The following is a 22,757-nucleotide window of genomic DNA, read 5'->3' as shown; positions in this document are numbered from 1 at the left end:
TCGGAACCTGTGGAACAGGCAGAACAAACAGGCAGAACGTACTCATAACTACCTAGGCGTTCCCCATGCTCGCACGTCTTGCCAAACATCTCTGATTGAACGAAACAACCATCCAGTTAGGAAAGGAAAGAAAAGCGCATCTAACGAACTCGCAGTTGCCTCGCTCCGTTTCGAACGCTCGAATGACGCTTATTGCGCTCGCTCTCTGCTCTCTATATCGGGCTTCCGCTTTTCGCCGCTATGCGGCCGCACAGGTGGAGCGCTGTTTGCGACGGCGCTGCGATCGCAGCCCTCTTTCTCACCGGCTGTGTTTTGCGCTGTCGTCTGCTCGGAGTCAGTATCAGCGCGTTGGATAATCTAGAGCTGCGACGTACTCTCTTCGACATTGGACGGCCCGTGTGTGTTTCAACATGTGAAAATTTCGTCTGCCAAAACCACTTTTGGCATTACGAAGCTGTGGATTACACTTTCTGTGCGAGTCGTCTGCTACTAAATTGCGCTTCGTGATGCTACCGGCAACGTCTTCTGCAATCCACACTTGCTGGCCTGACTAGTGTTCCGGACATCTACACAGCACTTCACCTGTGCGTCATCAATTTGTTGTTTTACGTTTTATTTGAGACAGCACAACTCAGCATGTCTCATCGTTGACACTTCTTGCGGTGCGCTTCCAGTGATTCACCAATAACTGACTGCTCATGTGACATTTGTACCTGACACATCAGCACTCCTTTACTAATCTCGCTTCCGGTGGAACCGCGGCTTCTTTCCCAACCTCTCAACGTGATATCGCGCAACAGCTTTCACACAATGCCGGAAATCTGACTCTGAAAGAAAAAGGTCCTTCTCCAAACATAGGACGAATATTCGGCTGCAAAAAAAATCGCAATGCTGGCTCAGACGATCGTCTGCGCCCTTTTGTTAGTCGTCTGTTCCTCGACAGGCGCGGAACCGGCATCAAACAAGTGTCCGGCGGATTGTTCGGCAGACAAGCCATGTCCGGGACACGAAGCGAAATCGTGTGAAACATGGACACTAGACATATGTGATTGCTGCAAGGTTTGTGAGTTTGCAACCCAGGGTGAGCCCTGTGGAGGTCCCAGTACCGCAAAGCTGTGCACACTACCTCTGGAATGCGTAGCAGACGACAGTATTGGCAGGATTGCAGACATCCGCGAGCGTGGCCGTTGCCTAGGTAAGGTGATATCACAGTTTCTTTTATCGTTCCTATTCTCTATTGTGTTGCAGGCGTCCGTGATGCCTTTCTTTTTCCAAAGGCTTGCGGAGCCATGTTCGTTAAACCCCGTTATTGGGGTGTCTCACTGAGTGACATCACGGTGATTGTCACTCCAGTGATTACGCCGCAATCACTGGCGGTGATAATGGTAAATGCACGTGCTGCGTAGTTAGCTGTTGTCACCACCACAGAAAGTTAAAGAATCTGTACTGCACGGGGCATTTGCGTGATTTTTGTTCATGAATACTCTGCTTAAATCACCTGTAGCGGGTGGCATGCCGTCACGCAAACTTCCGCGTCACGGTGGCTGTCTGCGTACTGCATCGAATTATTGACTTCTTCCTGGTCGGTTTTTCTTTTTTTTTTTTTTACTCGCAGCGCGTGTGAAAGTGTCACACATGCTGACATAGCTTCGTTGATGTTCAAAACGTGATGTGATGTGATGTGAATAAAGAAAAAAATGGGACACTAGTACAACTCCAGTCACTGCTTGGGGATGTGCACTCGGAAAATACTGAGTTGCCAACAAAAATCACGATGTCCCTGTGTCGATTAGGTACTTTTATGTCAGAGAAAATCGGACCTCTGGGTGACTTATCTGACAGCAAACATACCCGCGTTATCACGATCTCCTCACTCACTTCTGCACAGAGCAAGCTACGAATGTGTGTGCCGCACTTTTTCAATCAAACATTTCTGCTTTCCACATCACGGCTCCATCTAATTGCGTGTTGACATAACACCCCTGCCATCACAGCTGTTCGGTTAACAATGCTTGACATTTCACGCGCCCAGCAGCTGATGCAAGTCACATACCTGTACATTCGTCACTTTAAGCGTTGTGCGCTGCTGCCATAATAGAAGTGGCTGTATAACATTGCGTGAGTCACCGTACCACCTGTTTGAACAAATTGCTCGATAGCAGAAAACAGCTGTACAAATGAAAGCGCTGAGGTCTGACTGTGGGGTGGCTGATTAGCTTTCTTTGCGGACTATACAACACGCGCGCGCGAACACGGAATGCTCACAAAGTCAAGGTCATTTCAACTTCCTTCTATTGGGCAGAGAGAAATCTATATCGGGCAGGACTAACGGGATCAGCGGTACATGCCTGACGGCATTGCGATGTCACCTCTCCGCGAATGACATCTTTATGTGTGATCCTCCTTTCCCCTCTTTCTCTCTCTCTCTCTCTCTCTCTCTTTTGTTTCACTATTGAGACGGAATTACACACTAGGTCCCATACAGTATGCGCCACATATGGAATTCTACCTCAAGAATATTTCAATGAGGTTCAGAGCATCAAAAAGTAACGGCATTAGCCAGTACAGTACCCGACGATATATTGGACATCTTCCAGGCCGAGAATTTTATTAAAGGAATGCCACAAAATTAATATACTGTTGTCATGCTCATGCCTGCCACGTGCACAGAGTTACGTCATTTGTTTTTTAGACAGTGACAGTGTGATTACTCTCTCCTCCTGTCTCTGTATCTCGCGAATGGTGCTTTATCTACTCAGTGTTGAAGCGTTCCTAATTCTTCAGAGATTTTCTGATAGCTCGGAAGACGAATTAAAATATTGGCTCGCGATGAACGTGTTAGATCACGTGATGAATGTTGAGTGCGATACGTGTATTGCAAGTCGCAACTTCAAAGATTATGCATGCGTGGAGGACTGCTAGAGATGGAGTCAGCGCCTCTATAACTCACTCCTTCGCGCAGCCTGTCATGTTCAAAAATGCGCAGTAACAGATAAATGCACTGGTTGGTTCCTACAAGGCTCCAACGAATGCGGGGCAATAAAACGTTGGAGCGCGCGCACCTGGCCAAAGTTTGCAGACCGCAGGACCGCGGCTCGGACAAAAAGAAGCGCAACCCCCTCAAAGTGGGTCATAAAAATTTCGGAACGGCAACCATGTGCACGTGGAGCGCCGAAAGGAAGACGGGCACCTGTCATGCTTTTGTCTTCTCAGTTCTCACGCGGAGCTCAACGCGGGCGACAACAATGGGTGGGGAGACAAGCGCAGATTAAACACGAGCCTCCTCCTCCGAGTACCAGGGCAGCAATGCGCTGGAGAGGCCCAGTCGGTCTGGTCTTTGAACTCCGTCTGGACCTCCGATTTTCACACTAGAGTCAAACTCCTTTACAACGAAACTCAGGGGACAGCAAAAAAAAAAAAAAAAAAAAAAAAAAAATTGCAGTAAAGGTATTTTGCGTATACGAAGAGGGGAGTCAAGTCCTGTAGATCACATAAACAAAATACAGAAGCCGACACTGAAGATTTTTGTTTAAGTTTAATTTGTACAAGCTTTCGCGTAGAGGTCCACGCTTCCTCAGGTATTTTCGTTAAAAAGGATGTCCATTATTGGACCTATAGGGCTCCAGCGGGACCACAAAAAAATTGCTGTAGTGGTATTTTCGTTAAAAAGGTGTTCGCTATAAAGGAGTTTGACTGTATACCAAAAGGAGACGAGAACGTAATCGATGCAATGCAATGCAAAGCAAGCGATCAAAATTGCTGCGTTCGAATGTTATACCGTGAAGACGGAGAAGGACCATTAGCTGTGATTTCCCCAGAATCCCCTCCCCCAAACACATGCATGCACCTAACACGCCCCTCAGAGGTCTTACCACACCTCCCCGCACATAAAATACCCACCAGAAAGACAAAAATAAATAAATAAATAAAAGTCCGAGAAGCCAGCAGATATGAGCACACCTGACGCTCCCCTTGCGGAACTTCCCCTCCCCGAGATGAAAAACATAACTTCTGTGTCAATCCCTGGCCATAAGGACAACCTGAACAATGATAATGAGTGCAATGCAGTGCAATTTCCCAATTTGGAATATTTGCACGTACAGTACACGGATCTTTGTCGCGCATAATTATTTAATCAGCATAGTTGAGAAAACGATGGGTTAATGAGATGTGTCGCTTTAAAAGAAGCTATGCGTAATTGACGCGGAAGGATGTCCTTGAAGGAAGCTCTATCGTGTTGATGTACATTAGCAAGTATGACACGTAACGAAGGTATATAAGCATTTTGCTATATACTCTTCTCTATCAATCATTGTTAATAACGAGCCCTGTTCCTCAGCCCTCTGGAGCGTCAAGTGTATGGGCGGAAAGCGTTGATTGGAGATAAATGTCCTTGCATATCGTCATTGATATATGTAATTGAATGGAAATACATGCGAGTCGCGCGTATATATGCGCACCAAATACTTTCTTCAGTATAATTTATTAGGACTGCGAATTCCTTTATGTTGCTTCATACGGTACATGCCTTTGGTATTTCTTTTCTAACGTACATACTCATGGCTGATATGCCGCGTGAAATAATCACATTAACCGGTTAACCACTAGTGATTGTAGCATCGAGCAATAACGTCAGTCTGATGTGTTTCAGGATGTGGACGTACAGCCAGACCTGTGACAGATATTCACTTTACGATTGAATACTACTACTACACTATGATATCAGCTAAAATCAGCTCTAAATTAATTGAATTACCCGATTTCTGAAATAATGCGTTGAAGGAGCCAGAAAACAAGCGCAGTAACAGTAAATATGTCAAACAGTGTATACGAAGTCTATATGCTGATATGACGATGCGAAAGTTTGAAGCGTCATGTAGTCAACTCCCACAGGTGTGGCAGGATGGTAACATGATACGAAATGTAGCTAACATGACACGATGTAACATGATACAAAATGCAGTTAGTGTAAATGGCAGTTGTAGAAGGGACTACGCCGTCAAAACGTTTACCCGTGATGAGTTAGGATTCGGCGCTTTCGGTTTTCATCTTAGGGCGGATTCTACGTACGTTTTTCGGTGTTTATTTATTTTGATAAAATCTGCGTGTTTCGGCGATTTTTCTGTCGTGTACGTGGTTTACCCTGCAGTTATCGGCGAGTATAAATTGCAACGTAATTATAACCGCTGTGAGACACATATCACAGAAGGAACACACTTTACTGCTCCTCGGAAGGAACACAGGCCGACTGGTTTCGTTTAAATTAACGTGTGCGGCCATTAATCCCCCTAATCTATCCGCGGACCTTCATTTATATTCGGCGTTTTTTGGTTAAATCCACATGATGAAGAATTTACCGGCGTGTGTTTTTCGGTTAAAACGAAAACGCGGAACTCTAGCTATCAGACACCCCTCCGCCCCAAACATAAAAGTCGAGTCGAAAGCAGCCCTCGAGCTCGATCCTTGTCTGACATTCGGTTTATTTTATCGTCGTTTTCGGCTGAAAACGGTGTCTAGCCTGACTCGTTTGAAACGCGATGAAATGCAAGCGCAGACATCCAATCTGAGCTCGGAGGAAAACAAAAAAAAAAGGATGAATGAATGAATGAAGAGAGCATCAAACGCAGCGACGAAAGAGAACCCGTACATTTCCAGGTGTTCCGAGAAGAAAAAAAAACCCTTTATCGAATGAAGCCAGAGTCCCGCGATAGAATATCTCCTCCCGTGGAGTGTATATACACAGAAGATTGCACATAGCGATATAATAGGCTTAGGAGAAGGAAACCAACATTGAAGGAAAAATATAGACACCTCTTCTTGCTCCAGATACAGGGCCCTATCTGGAATGACTCCGTTTCCTGTACAGAAGCCGGTCAATTGACACTATAAAGGCGTATCTTTTCCTTTTACGATCGAAACAAGATAAAGGTGTTTGTCCTTATCTCCCCATGGTATACAGAGGAAGCTTCTCCAAAGTTTTCCTCTCGGCGAGAAGTGGGCAACACTGCAAAGTTCCCATTACATTACTTCGCATTGGGCTCTACAACAACAACAATAAATGAAGGAGAAGTGATGATGGTATAGTCACAGGACCCTACCTCTAAGTAGGACTCCTTCTTTGCGAGTGACGCACTTCAATTCAATAAACAACGCAATGAGACGTTGACGACCTGACCAGACACACTCCCGTGTCGAGCATTGACGTCATAAAGGAGTGAGAGCGTCGGCTATTCTGATTGGAAATCGTAGGCGCACGTGACCATATCCCACCGCCGCCTCAGTGGCCGAGATGATCGCCATGATGTCATCTCCGCGATGATCGGACGAATAGCGTTTGAGGAGACCAATGAGAGCCCGCTCCACGGTGTAGGCCTTCTTGAGAAGGAGAGGGACGAGTTGCAGTTTCTTTGTTTCACAAATCAGGAACGACGCAACGGACGAATCCTCTTTTTGAGGTGATATGCGGGCATTGTAAATATGACTGTACCTACACTTTATAAGGTAAATAGTGGCAATTTTAATTATTTCGAAGACTATGTAGTATTATAAAGTTCTACTTCTGCGCCGGAGATGTCATTTTTAGAGTGAACACGACTGTAGCCCCTTTCGCGGCCAAATATAGTCTATGCGATGTTTAGTGCCTATCTACAGTGCTGGCAAGTGAATTACATTGTATGGGTAGTAATTGTAGTAAGCTGTAATGGCTCCCTAATCTGATTTACGCCTTTTTGCGCTCCTATATAGTTAGAGGACATAAATCAAACATAGATACGACAGAAATCACTTGCTCTCAACACTTCTTCTCAGTTACATTGTGGTTGAACCTGTCCCTGTTGCACAACCGTGACAATTAGCCATTCCGAACCGGTTAGCAAACCAACTAGAACGAACACTCGAGAAGAAATCTTATACGCGTCAGGTATTGCGAATCTAACCCCAAATCCACCTTCTCTGCTTCTCGCCACCTCGCCAACGATACGATAAGCCAACAGAATGGAACCATTAGTCAATGGTTCCATTCTTCGCGAGGTCCTTCACCCACAAAGAGAAAGCTGTAGCTCACGCCGAACGGGTATTTAAAATACCATTAAATTCACGCACGTTTCGCCATCTGGTTAAGCTACCACATGTGATCCAGGTAGATAACGTTATATATAGTATAACTAGCATCATTAATCCCTACAGTCTACGAGGTAATCCTTTAGTCTTACATTTTATGGACGCATGTCAGGTGATACTTAGGGGAGAATAATTCTAGAAGACACCCGTTCCATAACAGTTTAAACGTTACTCGGAAAAACATTCAGGTTTCCACAAAATTCTACACAGCGGACAGCACTACAAAACCTGTCAGGTTGACAACGTCCAGTTGTATATTTTTGTTAGCCTGCGAAAAACGTACATATATACAGTAAGATCGGGTTCGCGTATACCAACAGGAATCGTAATCACTCCACGCGCACGCATGATCCTTTTCCTGACTGGCGACGTTTCGGCGAAGCACGCGCGCACCCCACACACATCATAGCCTTCCTGAAGAAATGGTCTCCCCCCTAAAAAGGCGAGCGTGCGATCCACACTAAAAAGGAAGACTTTAAGGTGAAGCAATCCTTATAGTATTAGGGGCGCGGAAAAGTGGGGGCAACGCACTTGTACCTCCCGGTGTGACCTTCCGCTTACCAGAACCTGGTCTTGGGTGGGACGGTACGTGCACCAGGAAGAGGAGGGTGACGATGAGGGCGCAATTGCTCCAATTTAGTGAGACGAATGAGCCTAGGAGAGTTGTTGGCGGCGTCTCTGTAATGAGCGAGGCGCTGTCTTTTTTTTTTTTTTTTTTGTTTGTTCTATACACGGCCTTGGGCTGTGCTCTTGGTTGGAGGCGAATGTTTTTGGCGGAACTGCTTTCTTCGACCGGGTGGCGTTTTCCAACGGGGTCGTCCAGGAATGGCGGCGGGATTCATCCGCGCGCAGAGATATGGCGGTCTTGAAGAATCCGAAAGAATCACAGTCCGCGCCCTGCTTGCACCAACATCGCTCAGTGGCGCCCTCATAGCCGAGCGGATAAAAGCGCCCGCTCGTTTGTGGTATAGCCGAGGTCGATGCTCTAGGTGGTGGGTTCGAATTCTGCCACTGGCTGTGCAGTCTGAGGTTTTCCCTGGGATTCCGAAATCTCTCAATGCCTGGTGTACAACAGCGTAACCAAAAAATAAGAAAGTAAAAATAACGTATACATATTTTTCTGCTGCAAATAATACACAGCGCCACCGACCTTTTGTGTTACCTGCGCAATATAAACAACGCTGCACACATTAACCGAACCGCCTTCACAATAACCGACGGTCATCGTTATAACCGGACTGCACCCTGTAGAATCGCGACAAGAAAACACAAGGTGGTGGGCTCGAATCCTGCCACTGGCTGTGCTGTCTGAGGTTTTCCCTGGGAATCCCTGCAGACTTTCCAAACCAATCTCGGCACAGCTGCCCCACGAAGTCGGCCCAGGGCGCACACTAAACCCTCTGTCCCCCACTCCTTCCTGCTGGCCTCTCTCCATCTGTCCACGCCTGTACGCCGCTCATATCCACAGTTGCTTCGCGGCTCTAACACGGAATAAGAAGTTACGCTGCGCATGCGTAGAAGCACTGTCAAAGCTACTGATGAGTGAGTACACCATTGAGGAATCTCCTCAACGTTGGTGCAAGCGAGTCCACACCAAAGCAGGACAACATGTTGGCCCAATATTGGACCAATATTGGTGGACATGCCAATCCGGCACGTCCGGATTGGCACGGATGGGACATGGCATAATGATGGATTGGCACGGATTGGACAAATATTGGGCCGGCACTGCCAGTGTTGGGCCGATATTGGGCCGTGATGTTGTACTGCTCGGGGATTAACCTTCCAGTTGATATCCTCACTGTTTCTGGCTTTCCTCGCATGATCGGAGAGATACAAGCACGGCAACCGCGACATCCCCTCATTTTTGCCTCCGTGTCCCACGCTCGCTGTGTACAATATCGAACTCTTTTTTAGGCGATGACTGTCAGAGTCCATCTCATAACAGACATAACACGCAAAACACGTTGTCCTCACTCGGCATTATATCAATATGCACACGCAGCGCACACACTCAAGATGTGGAAGCCAAACAAACACAACCAAAGGTCCTCCTGTCAGCAAATTCTCTCACGGCCAGAAGCCTTCGGAAGCATACTTGAGGAGGAGCCTTTGTTATATTATTCCCACCGGTGGATGCGATCTTGGGAATACAATCCGCGTGGGAATATAAGGTATACCTCCTCCTCTCCTTTCTTGTCTGGGGAGCAAAGAATGCCAGACTCTGAGCTAGACGAGAGAGAGAGAGAGAGGATTGATGTGGGGAAAAGCAATCTTAGGTGGTCCAAGCGATCTACATATGAAAGTAGCCGTGTAGCCTGCATGGTTATGATCATTCGAGATTTGCGTCGCGGGAGAACCTGACCGTGACCGACGAGGCGATCTTTGCTGAACCTTGTCTAATACACACGAAGGAGAAACTCAGGTCGCATAAAATGAACTACCGGCTCCCGTGGCGCGTAGGGGTTAGAATGATCGCTTTCCACGCCAAGATTGAACCACAATTCCTCCTGAATTCTGTCCAGAACGCATGCTAGTTCCCACTGCTTCCTGCTGTTCTTTCTCCCATCCGTCCACTTTCTGTACACCGCTCATAACCACAGTTGCTTAGCGGCGTTGACACGGAATTTAAAAAAAAGATTGTTATTGTTGTGCTGGGGCTGAAATAGGAGGATGTGTACGCTGAGAGCTCCAGACAGGGTTTGCGAGCAAGAAGAACAACAATAAATGACGGAGAAGTGATGATGACATGGGATGTTTCTCCGTGGTGGCCACAGGACCCTACCCCACTTCACAGAGGTTAATATGAGAGGATGAACAGTTCATTGTAAGACCTTTGATTTTTTGGCGTATGGAAAAATTTGTGAGTTTTAGAAGGACACGCGAAAATTTCAAGCAAGAATTGATAGTTGGGGGAGGGGGGAGGATATATTTATTACAACAAAAAAAAAAGAAAAAGAGAGAGAGAGAGAGAGAGAAGGAGGGGGGGAAGGTCAGCTAGACGACAGTTGATAGGTGGGGGGGGGATATGTTTATTAAGAAAAAGGAAAGGTTAGCCAGACAAAGAGCCGGCTTGCTATTCCGAAAAAAAAAGGTGGATAACAAATGCTGCAATCGCTAACTTCGTTTTCGCTGTTGGTTGTGCGTGTTATTACTAAGTATTTTGACTATTTTGCAGCAACAAACATGAACAATGCCACTTTTGTTAATTGCAATCCCCCATTCATCATCTCACAATAAAGTTGTTGTTGTTGCCGTTGTTGTTGTAAAATGCAGGACAATCTCGGGTGCGTGCACATTGTATCTCCTTTGGGAAGACCTCGATATTCCCGGTTGCGAATTCCCCGATCGTCAACGAAACAAGGGAATTCAAGGAAAATGCTCGATTGCTTCGTACGATGATATACAGTCTTTGAAAACATCCAGATTTCGCAGAATTTCGTCGTCGTAAACATGGGCCCTTTGTGCCCGATTCGCGAAAACTGGTTGCCGCGAAATTGAAGGGTTTTACCGTGTAGGGATGCTTTCTGCTCCACAGCTTCAGCCCAGGATCACAAAACTTTATGATGCCAACTTACCGTATGCAGCAGGTGTACAACGATGCCTTTATGTCCAGCACTTGACATCTTTGCTGATCTTAAGCTTTTTAAAAGAAAAGTGTGCCGCAGTCGTTTGTGCTAAATTTTGCTTTTTTATAGTCTTATTGTGTTTTAAATTTCCTTCACTCCTGTGTTGACATGTCTTGTGCTTTATTGTTCCCATTTACAATTGATAATTTACGTGTCTGCTTTGTATAGGTGTGCTGACTTGTAGGCTCTAATCCAGCTGTTGTCAGGAACCAGGTCAGATAAATCACAATCACAGTAAATCACCTACAAACATCCGCCAGGATTAACGCACCTGCGTCACGGCGTACGCATAGGAACATTTCCGAGACATTTGCACTCATCTATGAATTGTCACCCTTTGTCTCCAGTGTATTTGACATAGCTGGCTTCCAGGGCTTCTGTGATAACGCAACAAATCTGACGCATACCTCAAAGCTGAGTTGTCGACGCAAGGTACCCTTATCGTGTGATAGCGCATTCCATTCAACGGCCTTAGCATGCACTCCCCGGAGCCATTGCCACATCGCGAAAAAGGAAAGCGAAGCCAAAATACCGAGGCAGGAATAGCGAGAGTTATTTCCTGGTTTTTACCACATTTGTTTGCCCCCATTCACTCGTGCAGCGATAAGTCGGCCATGTGTTACCGCTCTTCCGATACACCGCCTACGTGAAAAAGGAGGATGTATTTTTCAGACAACAGAGGCAGTGCTATATATTGTGTCGTCTGCTAAGCGGATCCTTACCTCGTCTGCTACTAATGAGTTTGATTACATCGTACGCCATCGCCTTTGCGCAAGGTAAGGGATAGCGTTGGTGGTTCTGCGCATGCGCAAAACATAGAGAGCTTCGCGCATTGCACAGAACCACCACGCTGTCGCTTACGTACGCAAAGGCGATAGTGCGCGATACATTAAAACTCTCTATTAGAGAGTTTTAATGTATCGCGCACTATCGAGTTTTTGCACCATACCCTGTCACCTCTGCGTACGTATAAGGGGTAGCGTTGTTGATTCTGCACACGGAAAGAGCATCGCGCAGTGCGCAGAACCACCACGTTATTCCTTACGTACGCAAAGGCGATAGCGTACGATGCACTAAAATTCACTGATAATAAGGATAATATTTTTATTTTTCATGATGTGCCCATGAACAGCCCGGGCATCTTCTGCTAATACATCGTCTGCCGATACACCCTTGCAGTGTCTGTTATACGTACACCCTTGCATCGTCAGCTAAATGCCGTGAGGGAGACGTTGTGTAACTTTTCCCACTATACTTGTCTTTATTATGCAACATGCTTCGCTACGGCTTAACGTCTGCGTCGCAGTAGAATGAAATCAAACTCAACAGACGAGCCGAAACTAGCGCGACCTGTGAAACTGCTCAAGTCACGTACAAATGCAAAGAAACCAACATCCCCGAAGAAAAAGGGCACATACTACAGCTTCCTGAGCTGCGCTTAACACGTACGGTACACATAGACAAAGCAGACGCAAACGTCAGCCTACCGTGCTGACATCATCGTGGACGTCACGCACAACTCATCTACCTGGTGGCGTCCGCATTCCAGGAGATCCTCGTTGATAGCAAAGTAGACCAAGGAGCTAGGTCTCATATATATTGTGTCCCTCGCATACACAGGCCGCAACACTGCCAAGTATGTGACGATATCAATGTGGGGACACCAATGAATGACTTAGATTAGGTACTGGCGACAACAGTGTTTTTATGCTCTATACATTGTCCCTCTGACGGTGGGGTGACTCACCAGCTGCATCTCTGAAAATAGTTGAGGAAGGTATAAAGATGCAGTGAGTCAGCCGTCGTGAACAACATCTATATTGTTATGCCGTAATGCAGCCCCGCCACTTGCACGTTCGCGGCGCAGGAAATGATAACTCAAGAGATAACTCTCTTTACGTACATCTCCCCAGTTGCGGTGTGCAGTACGGGCTCTGGCCATATCCAGAGGGGTGCGCGGGTGTGGTTATATCCGCGCGGATAACCGCTCTACATGCGGTTTGCGGGCGCAAATTGTACGGTTCGAAATCCGCGCGGCTAAAATGCGGATAGAACGCACGCCTCCGCGGATCGCGCGGATACTACAAACGCGGTTCTTAATTACAAGCGCGGATACTGTGCGGATGCGCATACTATAAATGTTAGCCTCGCTCACTTCTAACTATATCCACTGACTTCGTTGTCACGAGTACGAACTAAACAGAACTCTTTTTTCCTTCTTCTACATTTTTCTTTCTTTTCTTTTTTTTTTGTACCACAACATTAGAACTACAAATTTTTCTTCAGTCTACATTCCAGTCCAAAGAAGGAAGCGTATCTATGCTAGAACATATTTCAAACCTGATATAAACCAAAACAAGACCAGTGTTCAAGATAAGCTCCCTTGCTTTCCACGCCGAAACTGGGAAGTGACGCGGGTTTGAGTCCCCCCCCCCCACGACCCCAATCCTTCCTGCTGTACTCTCTCCATCTGTCCATGTCTGTACGCTGCTCATATATAGCTACAGTTGCTTCGCGGCGCTAGACGGAACCTAAAAAAAAGCGGTGTTCAAGCACCTTTAAACCTCGTACCGACAGATATCGATGTCAAAATGAGACAGAACAGACAACAGGCAAAACCCAAACAAAACAGAAAGGAAACAGCCAACAGTTATCACCTTGCAACACTCTCACACGTGGGAAAAAATATAGATTGCCATGCATGCATGACAACAACCTGTGTTGTTTTCTTCATTGAGTTTTCCTTGGTCTGGACTTTCCACACTTAACAATGCTTCGCCCACACGAGCAACAATCAGGATAATTGTCTTAGCTCGTCCTCGTGGCGTGACAACAACAATCAAGATTATGGATCTGAAAATGCTCGATAAGAGATGTTGGCGGAACGCTCAGCGCGAGCGGTAGCCTCAGCTGACCAAGAAGATGTACCGGGAAGAAGAAGCAAAACAAAGTCGCAAATAAAATAATGGCGACAGCGCGATTAAATCTTACCATGATATACAAGTCTTCCCAACCCCTTCGATATAACGCCCCACCCTTTATTGCTGACAATAATCTGTTGTACAGACCACGCCCTGGTAATCCACGCCCCAGAATATCTAGCGAGGTCGGCTTCTTGTTCTTAATATCACATAGCGCGTGCTTCAATGCCGCGCTGTTCTTCAGCAGACGGCCGAAGAAAAATATCCAAGCAAGTTCTCTTTGGAAAGCTCCGGCATTCAACAATTGTTCGAGTTGAATTGGACGCGCCATGAACCCGAAACATAAGCGAAACCGTCCGACTTCCCAATGTTTCTTCTGGCCTGCACAAAGACAAACTCAAATCTCCCAATGCCATCTAAGTACCGAAGTGTTGAGCACTATGTTTGTAGACGAGCTCCTCCAGGAACACCTGGTGTACAACAGCGTAACCAAAAATAAGAACGTAAAAATAACGTATGCATATTTTTCTGCTGCAAATAATACACAGCACCACCGACCTTTTGTGTCACCTGCGCAATATAAACAACGCTGCACACATTAACCGAACCGCTTTCACAATAACCGACGGTCATCGTTATAACCGGACTGCAACGTGTAGAGTCGCGACAAGAAAACGCTGCCGTTCCGCGAAGCTTCAGGCTGCCAACGAAGCGACGATAATGAATTGCCGCTCGGACTATTAAAGAGCGCATCCAGCGCTTCGAGAGAGATTATCAAAAAGAAGAAAGAAAAAAAAAAAGAAAGAAAGGACGAGCATAGGACAGGTCTTCAAAGGGGTTTGGCCTAGAATCTTCGCTTATACCTGTTTGTATATATTCCTGTTTTATTTGTATACATTAACCCTCTCTTCGTGTCGTATAATAACAGCTCTCTCTATGATGGCAGGGGGAAGACCACTTATTATCCTCTTCACTCTCGTCTTAATATATGTCGGCTTGCGAAAGAAAGGGGTATCATCAAAGAAAGTGTAGCCACGCTTAGCATTTTCCTTTCCGAGGGCGTTCGGGTTTACTGCTTTCATTTGCGTCTCACTTCGTTCTACTGCACGTGCACTGTGTGTTTAAGGATGCACAGCACGTTCGACTGTACCAAGAAAATGACGTGAAAGGTTTTGTACAGGAGACCGGTGGTCAAGAAACTTCATAGGTTATAGGGGTCATGGCTATAACTCGTGTGGGAGGATGCTGTTGAGGGTGCAGTTGGAGTCATGGTCACCAGCACAGTAAATTTTCTCGGTGATTTTGATATCTTTTTTAAATTTAGAAATTTCGAAAATTAGGCAGTGGTTTGCAGGTCGACTGTGACAGCACGAAACAGGGAAATTGGCTTACCGCACAAATGTAGTATACTGTTTTAAATGGTTCTTTTTGTTTTTTTTTCTCTCTCTCTCTTTTCTTTCTATCAGCTGTCGTGGGTGCTACGCAGTAAAATGAATCAAAGAATCGAAGTTTCTTATATGCGGCATCGAAACAGTATCAGCCAGCACCTGTGTCGGAGATTTCCGGCGCACGTCAAAGAAATCCTATACCCTGTCCTATACCCTGTCCTATATCCTGTTCTATACCCAGTCCACACAAGTACGTGCAGGCTCAGCTTCTAAACGAATTATAGTCTACTATATCTCCGAATATTAAATCTACTCCGAATTATTATTATTAGTGTCAACTACGTGCCCTTTATTAGATGACGAAAAACAGACACAGAATAGAAGTAGAAAGGAAAAAAATGGACAGGCACATCCTAATCATTTCCGTTCATTTTCCGTTCCGATTTTTTGGGAGTTTCTATCATCAACCGGCTTCTCCACCATGCTTTGATCACCTGAACTGCCATCCCCACCACCACCATCATCATCATCTTTCATCTCTACAATTGGCACTGGGGTAGCGCCCAGCCTGCTGGCCGGCATCAGCCACATCTCATCATCATTTCTTTATGTGTGTGTGTGCCGTTCATTTCTGTGTGGGTGCTAAATTGCCGCGTTACCATTTGTGTGCTGCACCCATGACATTAGACAAAAGGAGCACCGTAGGTATGATGTTATATACTGATGAGTAGCGGAACTGAGACCTGTGGGAGTCGTCGCTTCTGCAAGCGGTGATCCCGTGCGGATGATGAGAATAACGGTTGCTTTGGTTGTAGCGGTCGGCGAACATATAACACCCATACTGCGAGACTCCCGGAGGAATTTTCCGACGTATATAGTCTGTCGAATGACGCTACCATGGGGAAGGAAGTAGTAGGGAAGCATAGGAGAGAAATTTCCCCCTCTCTGGCACAGTGTATACACATTTCATATAATACACGTTGCATGACTGTTGAGGTTCAAATATTTGATAATGGTGCACCAGAAGGTCAAGGCAAATGTATAGGCACTGTCTGTATAGGCAGAAACTGCAATCCTTTGATGGAATGGTGATTAGACGTAATGACCTGCCAGTGCGACCTACGTTTCCATTTTTTTTCTTTCCTTTTCTGTATTCTATACTCGTAATGAGCTCGTTGGAGTGAGGTCACGAGGTCATGCGATGGGATGATAGAGATGTCCTCTTCCTGAACAAATGGCTTTGATGGTAAAAAAAAAAGAAAAGAGAGCGCAGATATTGCTCTGGTGAATTTTGTGTTCGATGGGCTAAATAGCAATTAATAGGGAGGTAACAGTTCTGAAAAAAAAAAAAAAGAAAGAAGTGGTGCAATTTTGGGCATTCTTGCCAAACGCGTTCCATGTCGTTTCCGATCCCGATCTGCGTAAATTCCTCGTCAGGAAGGAAAAAAAAAAAGGAGAAGAAAGAAAAGAAAGGCAAAGTAACGCTGAAGAAAGACTGGAAAGAAGGGACCAGCCAGCTCGGGAAATGATAGAAGGAAAAACAAAGGGAACAGAGTTTAGATAAAACCGCTAAAACCCCATTGCGAGTGGAACGCAGTACAAAAGGACGAAATAAACCGATCGATATCCCCGATGCAAAATAAACTGCTGGAAAAAATACCTGACTATAAAATGCACGGTCGCGAGCGGGAAAATGTCAACAGCGAACTTAGACTAACCTGGACATAGAGATGCAAATACCGAATTAGGACTAACGTAATAATAAATTAACCAACCTGCTGTTTCTTCGTGGCCGCCCTGCTAAGCCTATAACGGCCGCTACAATATGGCTTTTTGTTCGCTAAAACGACCTGGACAGACATAGAAGACCCGTGAATTCGACTGGTTAAATAGTAATATCGGATTTTTAAACGCGGCAGATCATCTTACGAAGCAATCATGCATATTCTCCTTCATTTTCCTTTTTTTCGAAACCGGGAAATTCGAGATCGGGAATTTCGTATCCGCGAATATCGAGATCCTCCCACCACAGTTGGTGCTGTGTCTTCCGTCCTTCTTTTGCTGTCTTCCCCTTGCACCAGGGTTTTAGCGGTTTTATTTAAATGGGTCATCACACAACCCTATTTTAAACACTTTTAAAAGAGTTCAGTATATGCCTGCGCCCCCTTCCACAGATGCGCAAGGAAATGGTACATATACTATAACGTCCTTCACTTCCTCACCTTCTCCTTCGCAACTGGCTTCGCGCCAGTCAAGTTCGCCGGCTTCTATTCTCGATCTCCACCCTCATTTAACTTTAACCATAACAACCTAATATCCCCTCATTATCAATTAGACACGCTCTTGGCACCCAAGGACAGCGCCACCCATCTTGGAGCTTGACACCTTTTTCTTCCGAGGGTGCCACGCGATAACCTCGCCTCCCAATCTTCTCAATAAATCTGCATAGTCGGGGAGGGCATGAGAAAAAAAAATATTGAAGACGACGTTCAAGTTAATTAATGTTGCATATCAGACATATGTGCAAAAAGGCGGCATTCCGAAATAGTTGCCTGCGGCAAATGTACAAATATGCATATCACGTATATCAGAACGCTTTTAGACCCTATCATACCTTTATCAGGGACACAGCCTGTGTTGACCTGTGACGTTCGCGTGGAATGGCCCTCGAGAAAAAAAAAAAAAAAGGAAGAAAAAAAAAAAAAGACGATGGAAAAACGCGTGGGTCGGGTTTTTTTTTTTTTTTTATGAGATAAGGTACTGTGCCTCCTCAGCTCTGTAAAAAAATATCACTGTAAACGAACACGTTGAAAGTTTTATAAAGCATGTACGAAACACGCGAAAATCGGGGTTTCAGGTTCGTTTCTGTAAATCTAAGAAAAATGATGGCGCAAGTCAGCAGCAACATCAGCGCCCCAAACTATGCAACACTTCCCAGTTTAGCAGACGACGCGGCACTTTCAAATACACGGTCCCGAGTTGTTCGCAGTTTTCAAGAAGCACCGCTTTTTCTGTGGATTTCCTACAGGTTTTGTAGCTTTCCTTGGCACCATACCGTTTGAAAAACCATGCAAAACCCGCTGATGAAACTCCTTACTGTTTGGATTCGTGGCCGCTTGGGCCAGAAATGGCGTTGTGCAAACTTCAGGGCAACAGCCCTATAGTGTCCTCTCTTCCTCGTTTCTACAGTTTCATTGGCTTATTCCGCCGTTTCACATTTTTATTTTCTCCTCTAATCTAACTTATACTCAGCTGTTTTCTTCACTTGCCTCGCAGTATCGCTGTTACTTTGAAATTAACTCCAGGAAGCATGTTTACTAAAGGTGGAAAAAGAAAGGTGCACATTATGTACCGAAATCGTAGAAAAACAGCAACGAAAAAAAAATATATATATATAAAGCAACAAAAGCGGCTACGAAAATATCCAAACACGCGCGTACAGAGGTCCAGCATGTGGTGGGAGACCATTAGAAATGTTAGGAGGTCCATGGTTCTTTCTTTTTCTTTTTCACGATTCATCGATACCTTTAAGTGTCTGATACGCCCTCTAACGTGTAATCTAACTATTAAACAGCCGTTTTCCATTCAATTTATGGTCTCATTACATATACCGCACTTTATCTCGCTTCATTATCTCGGGGAAAGGCCCGTACGGAGCAGACATGCCGCTCACGTATAGCCTAATCGATGCTCGTATAATTTGGCGAAGCGCACGTCACTTTGCATAATCTTCTCTCCTTCAAATGACCGTTGATTCGCACAATCCGCGCGGCTGTCCTCCCACGCGCGGCCGCGGGAACGCCATCAATGTCAGGAATGCAGTCTGCGCTTTCAAACAAACAGCGTCTCAGTGATCTAACGCTCTCCTCCGTCGGGCAGTTCCCAGATCACTCCACTCAACTTCATTTGCTGCTCCTACCCGACACTGTCACAGCTGTCAAGCGGGAGAAGAAATACCACCACGCGCTTTGCGTATAGTATATGCAATATGGAACGTTCAATCTTCGACTGCGAGCAGCGGCGTGTGTCGCCCACACTTCTGCGCTGACGGGGCGACCTTCGTCCAATTTTCGTTCCCAATGTCAATGTTGATGTGGTCGCTCGCGCGTGGGTTTTTTGTAGGTCGTCGCGTGTGTGTTGCTGGTCGTCTGTGCAAACCATACCGTAGACAAAATAGAAAACAAAACGGTGTCAATTAGAAAGTCGAGCGATTTTTTTTATGTTTGCGTTTATTTTTATGTTTGAAAGGTTGGATTTTTCTCAGGGCGCTCTAGAAATTTGAAATTGACAAGTCGGCCCTCCAACTATTTTAGAAGTTTTAGCTTATTAATATATATATATATATATATTCATTTGGAGTCAGTCTAACTAAGTGCGCCCTGTAAGTATTAATGACCTGTGTAAGTGAACTGAAGCGGGGTGGTGGAAGTACATATTGAAATAATGAACTGCAGCACAGAAACGCGCGGACCAGTTAGGTAAAAGACAATACTTAATCGACACACGCACAACTGCAGACTCGCAACTATCATGAGTTTAATGTGACAAAGACAAATATGTAGGGGAACGTGAGACACAGTGGGGCAGAGTGTTACATTGCCGATATCTGGTTCATTCGGGAAAAGCGAAACTGTAACTGTGTCCGTCAGACAGTGCGACATCGTCATCAGTTCATGCTACGAAGCTACAAATGGTGGAGCCTTGTCAGGTATACAAATCGTATTGGCGAACGTATTTCGACGAGGAAAAATATTTTGATGACGTTTCTTTGTGGTATATACATACAACAATAGTGACTTGGATCTTAACCGTTATGACGGAAGCGGAAGATGACATGCTGTTGTTTGCTTCCGCTCAGCCACGTGTATGCGCTTCTCAATAGCTGTGTGATGACAGGCACGGTGTTACGGGAGCACATGGGGACGCCGGAGCAGTGTCAGTCGTGACGTTGCCCACCTCTGTGAGGCCGACAGTGGCGAGCCCTTTCATCATCATCATCATCATCATCATCATCACCATCACCATCACCCATCACCACCACCACCGCCACCAGCGGAAGCAGTGTACTCCAGGGAGGTGAACAGTACGGCTTCTCCATAAAGTTGGTCTTCTGACGGTTGCGCTTCCGCCACAAGACTCCTCAAGCCCTACTACACGTTCGAAGTTGACTTTGCATAAATTAATTCGTTGTATGCTCTTGGTATCATACTCCGCCACTGGTTGTAACATTGGGGTACCTGGGGTACACAGTCACGGAGTTAGCTGTCTATATTTTCGCAATTTGTCGGAGCATCTCTTCAAAAATAACGTTTATCTCGTATGGCCAGTATAAAACACGATCTGTTCTGGCCAGTGGAGTCAGAATTCAAAGTTTTCTTTCATATACAAAAATACAAAAAAATCGACTGACTTTTTCTTGTCACTGTGCGACAAACAGTAGCTTTTCTTCGACGCAACAGGTGTGTGATGGTGCGGGAGGAGTGCTTCATATGCGTGATTAATCACTATGATGTGATGTGATTAATCCCTATTTCGTCGCATCAATCACATCTCCGGATGCATTTTTGCTGACGCAGACACGAATAGCGCACGTCACATAGGTGTCCGGCCACCCACGCCGCGACGCAATGTTCTCCTCTGCCACTCCCGTCCGTATTATACTGCACAGCACAGAGCCACTGAGCGAAGCAGCATCCATTCCCGACCTCCTCCCGTTCATTGTAAGAAACCACTCCATCATCTCAAGGTCAGCTCGATCAAAAACCCTTTTTTCAAAACCCGTTCGGGCCAACAAGCATCGCAAGAGCAACAAGTGCATCACGCTGCATTCCAGTGTGAGCTCCATTTCATTTACATTCCATGTCGTCTGCCATCTCCTTTTTTTTTTCTTTGTGTCGTCTGCTTCTATAATCCTTTTATCGCGCAGACGACAAGATTGTGTACGCATGCGCAACAGAGCGTTCATACAAACACGGGCTTACTGAAAGATGGATTGCGATCCTTCGCTGTCGGACATTAATGGGACATTTTACGTTCTGGTGCGCGCTGATGTGAAATCCAGAAAAGCGTTTACAGGATACAGCTGAGAAAAATACCTGCGCCATTGCTACAGCTCCAACCAAGCAAGGCTGACTGGCTTGAACCGCCCTGTTTAAAAATTCGGCGCATTTTTTTTTTCTCTTGTGTGTGTCTTTATTTCTTCATTTTTTTTTGTTTTGCATCTTAAACGTCACTGTTACATTATTTCAAATAAACGCCTTTGTCATTTCAATTTCCAAACTTAATTTTGTGTTTCTGTACAGTTTTGGTCGTAACATATGCCCCTTTTATCGTTAACTGTACAGCTCCCGTCAACCTTAACAATAACACTGGAAAAAATTGGTCTGATTTTTGAGCGCGATAACAGCCATCCTTGGGGCACTGGGGGAATGTTAAATGAACAAAATTCTGCAATTTTGGGTGGGGCGGGTCCCAGGACCTTGTCAAGCTGCACTGTGCAGCCTCTTGTCCGGGGTTCCCCCACTTTTCTGAGTGAAATAAAATGAATTCAATTGAATTGATTTTGCGTAAAATCCTTGCGTAAAATCATTGCGTAAATCCTTGCGTAAATTCCGTAAATGGTTCATAGAACAGAATCCTTGCTTTACGCAAGGATTTTGTTCATCGAACAGAATTCAATTATCAATTGAACAGAATTATTCTGTTTAATTAAGATTTCCTCACGGCCCCAAGAGTTGCTGCGATTGCGCCCGGGAACGAAACCACATTTTTTCCAGTGTTATTATTACGGTTGACGAGAGCTGTACAACATTTGTCTCCCTAATTTAGTGCCAGATTAATAAAGCGATACTCGCTGCTTCAAAACACAATTTATCGTAATTCACCAACGGGCTATCGCAAATCGCGGTGGTTTTAAGCCTTTTCAGAGAGGCAATGCCGCAAATGGGCAACGTTGGCACGAGGGTTGTCAACAGCTTTTAAAGTGCATTTCAAGCGTCGTCGAGTTTTTGAGCCTCAGAACCGCTTTCGCTCTCTTCTTTTTTATATCTTTGCGTCTGCATCTGATAAGCCTGGTACTCTTTCCGCGTTGTTAACCTGTAGTAACAACCTGCTACTGCATGGGCTGTCACTTTGACGGATTCGGCATATCGTTCGTTTCACGGTTGTTGAGCAGCGACGGATGTGCACCTCGCGTGAGCCAATCGCAGATAAGCCAGACGATGCGTGAAATCGGATTGGATGTTGGCTCGTGTTTGCACTGTGCTTTTTTTTTTTGTTTCTTTTTTTCTACCATCGCCACCACCTTTTTGTTTTTGAACAATGACTTGCAGTAGCATATGTCTGTATCTTTAAAATGTCAAACTGGAGCTGTATACGGGAGCGAGTTCAGCAGGAAGTTTTTAATAAGGGATGAGAGAACACGCTTTGTTTCCATCTTTCTACGCTAGGGTCGCGATCATAGACTCGTAAGCTCCGAAACTACCGTGTGTCCCGGTGTATAACGCGCGCGTTATACAGTAAAAAAAAGTGCTCTAAAGAGGTCCTGCGCGTTATCTAACGGTGCACGTTATACACGGAAATATCTTCCTACAGAGTTCCTTTTCTGGTCGGTGACGTGCAAATTCTAGCCTCTTCCAGGGTGTGCTGTGAGTTTCTCCCAAATCTCTTAGGATCAGTTGACGAAGCCGGCGAAAAAGCGC

At 45.5% G+C, this 22,757-nt stretch overlaps 1 protein-coding gene across 1 annotated transcript in view; it reads left to right on the top strand.

Moving 5' to 3' along the window:
* Positions 1-295: 295 nt before the first annotated feature.
* The window catches only part of LOC135396905 (cysteine-rich motor neuron 1 protein-like), a 49,815-nt gene continuing 27,353 nt past the window's right edge, over positions 296-22,757 (top strand). Inside the window, exon 1 of the mRNA XM_064628130.1 lies at positions 296-1,195. Within this exon, the coding sequence (XP_064484200.1) occupies positions 889-1,195 (307 nt within the window). The 5' untranslated portion in view covers positions 296-888. The remainder of the gene's footprint in view (positions 1,196-22,757) is intronic.

The sequence above is a fragment of the Ornithodoros turicata genome, chromosome 6 (genome assembly GCF_037126465.1).
Source record: "Ornithodoros turicata isolate Travis chromosome 6, ASM3712646v1, whole genome shotgun sequence".
In the NCBI taxonomy this organism is placed as follows: domain Eukaryota; kingdom Metazoa; phylum Arthropoda; class Arachnida; order Ixodida; family Argasidae; genus Ornithodoros; species Ornithodoros turicata.
This window is presented reverse-complemented; position numbering and strand designations above follow the sequence as displayed.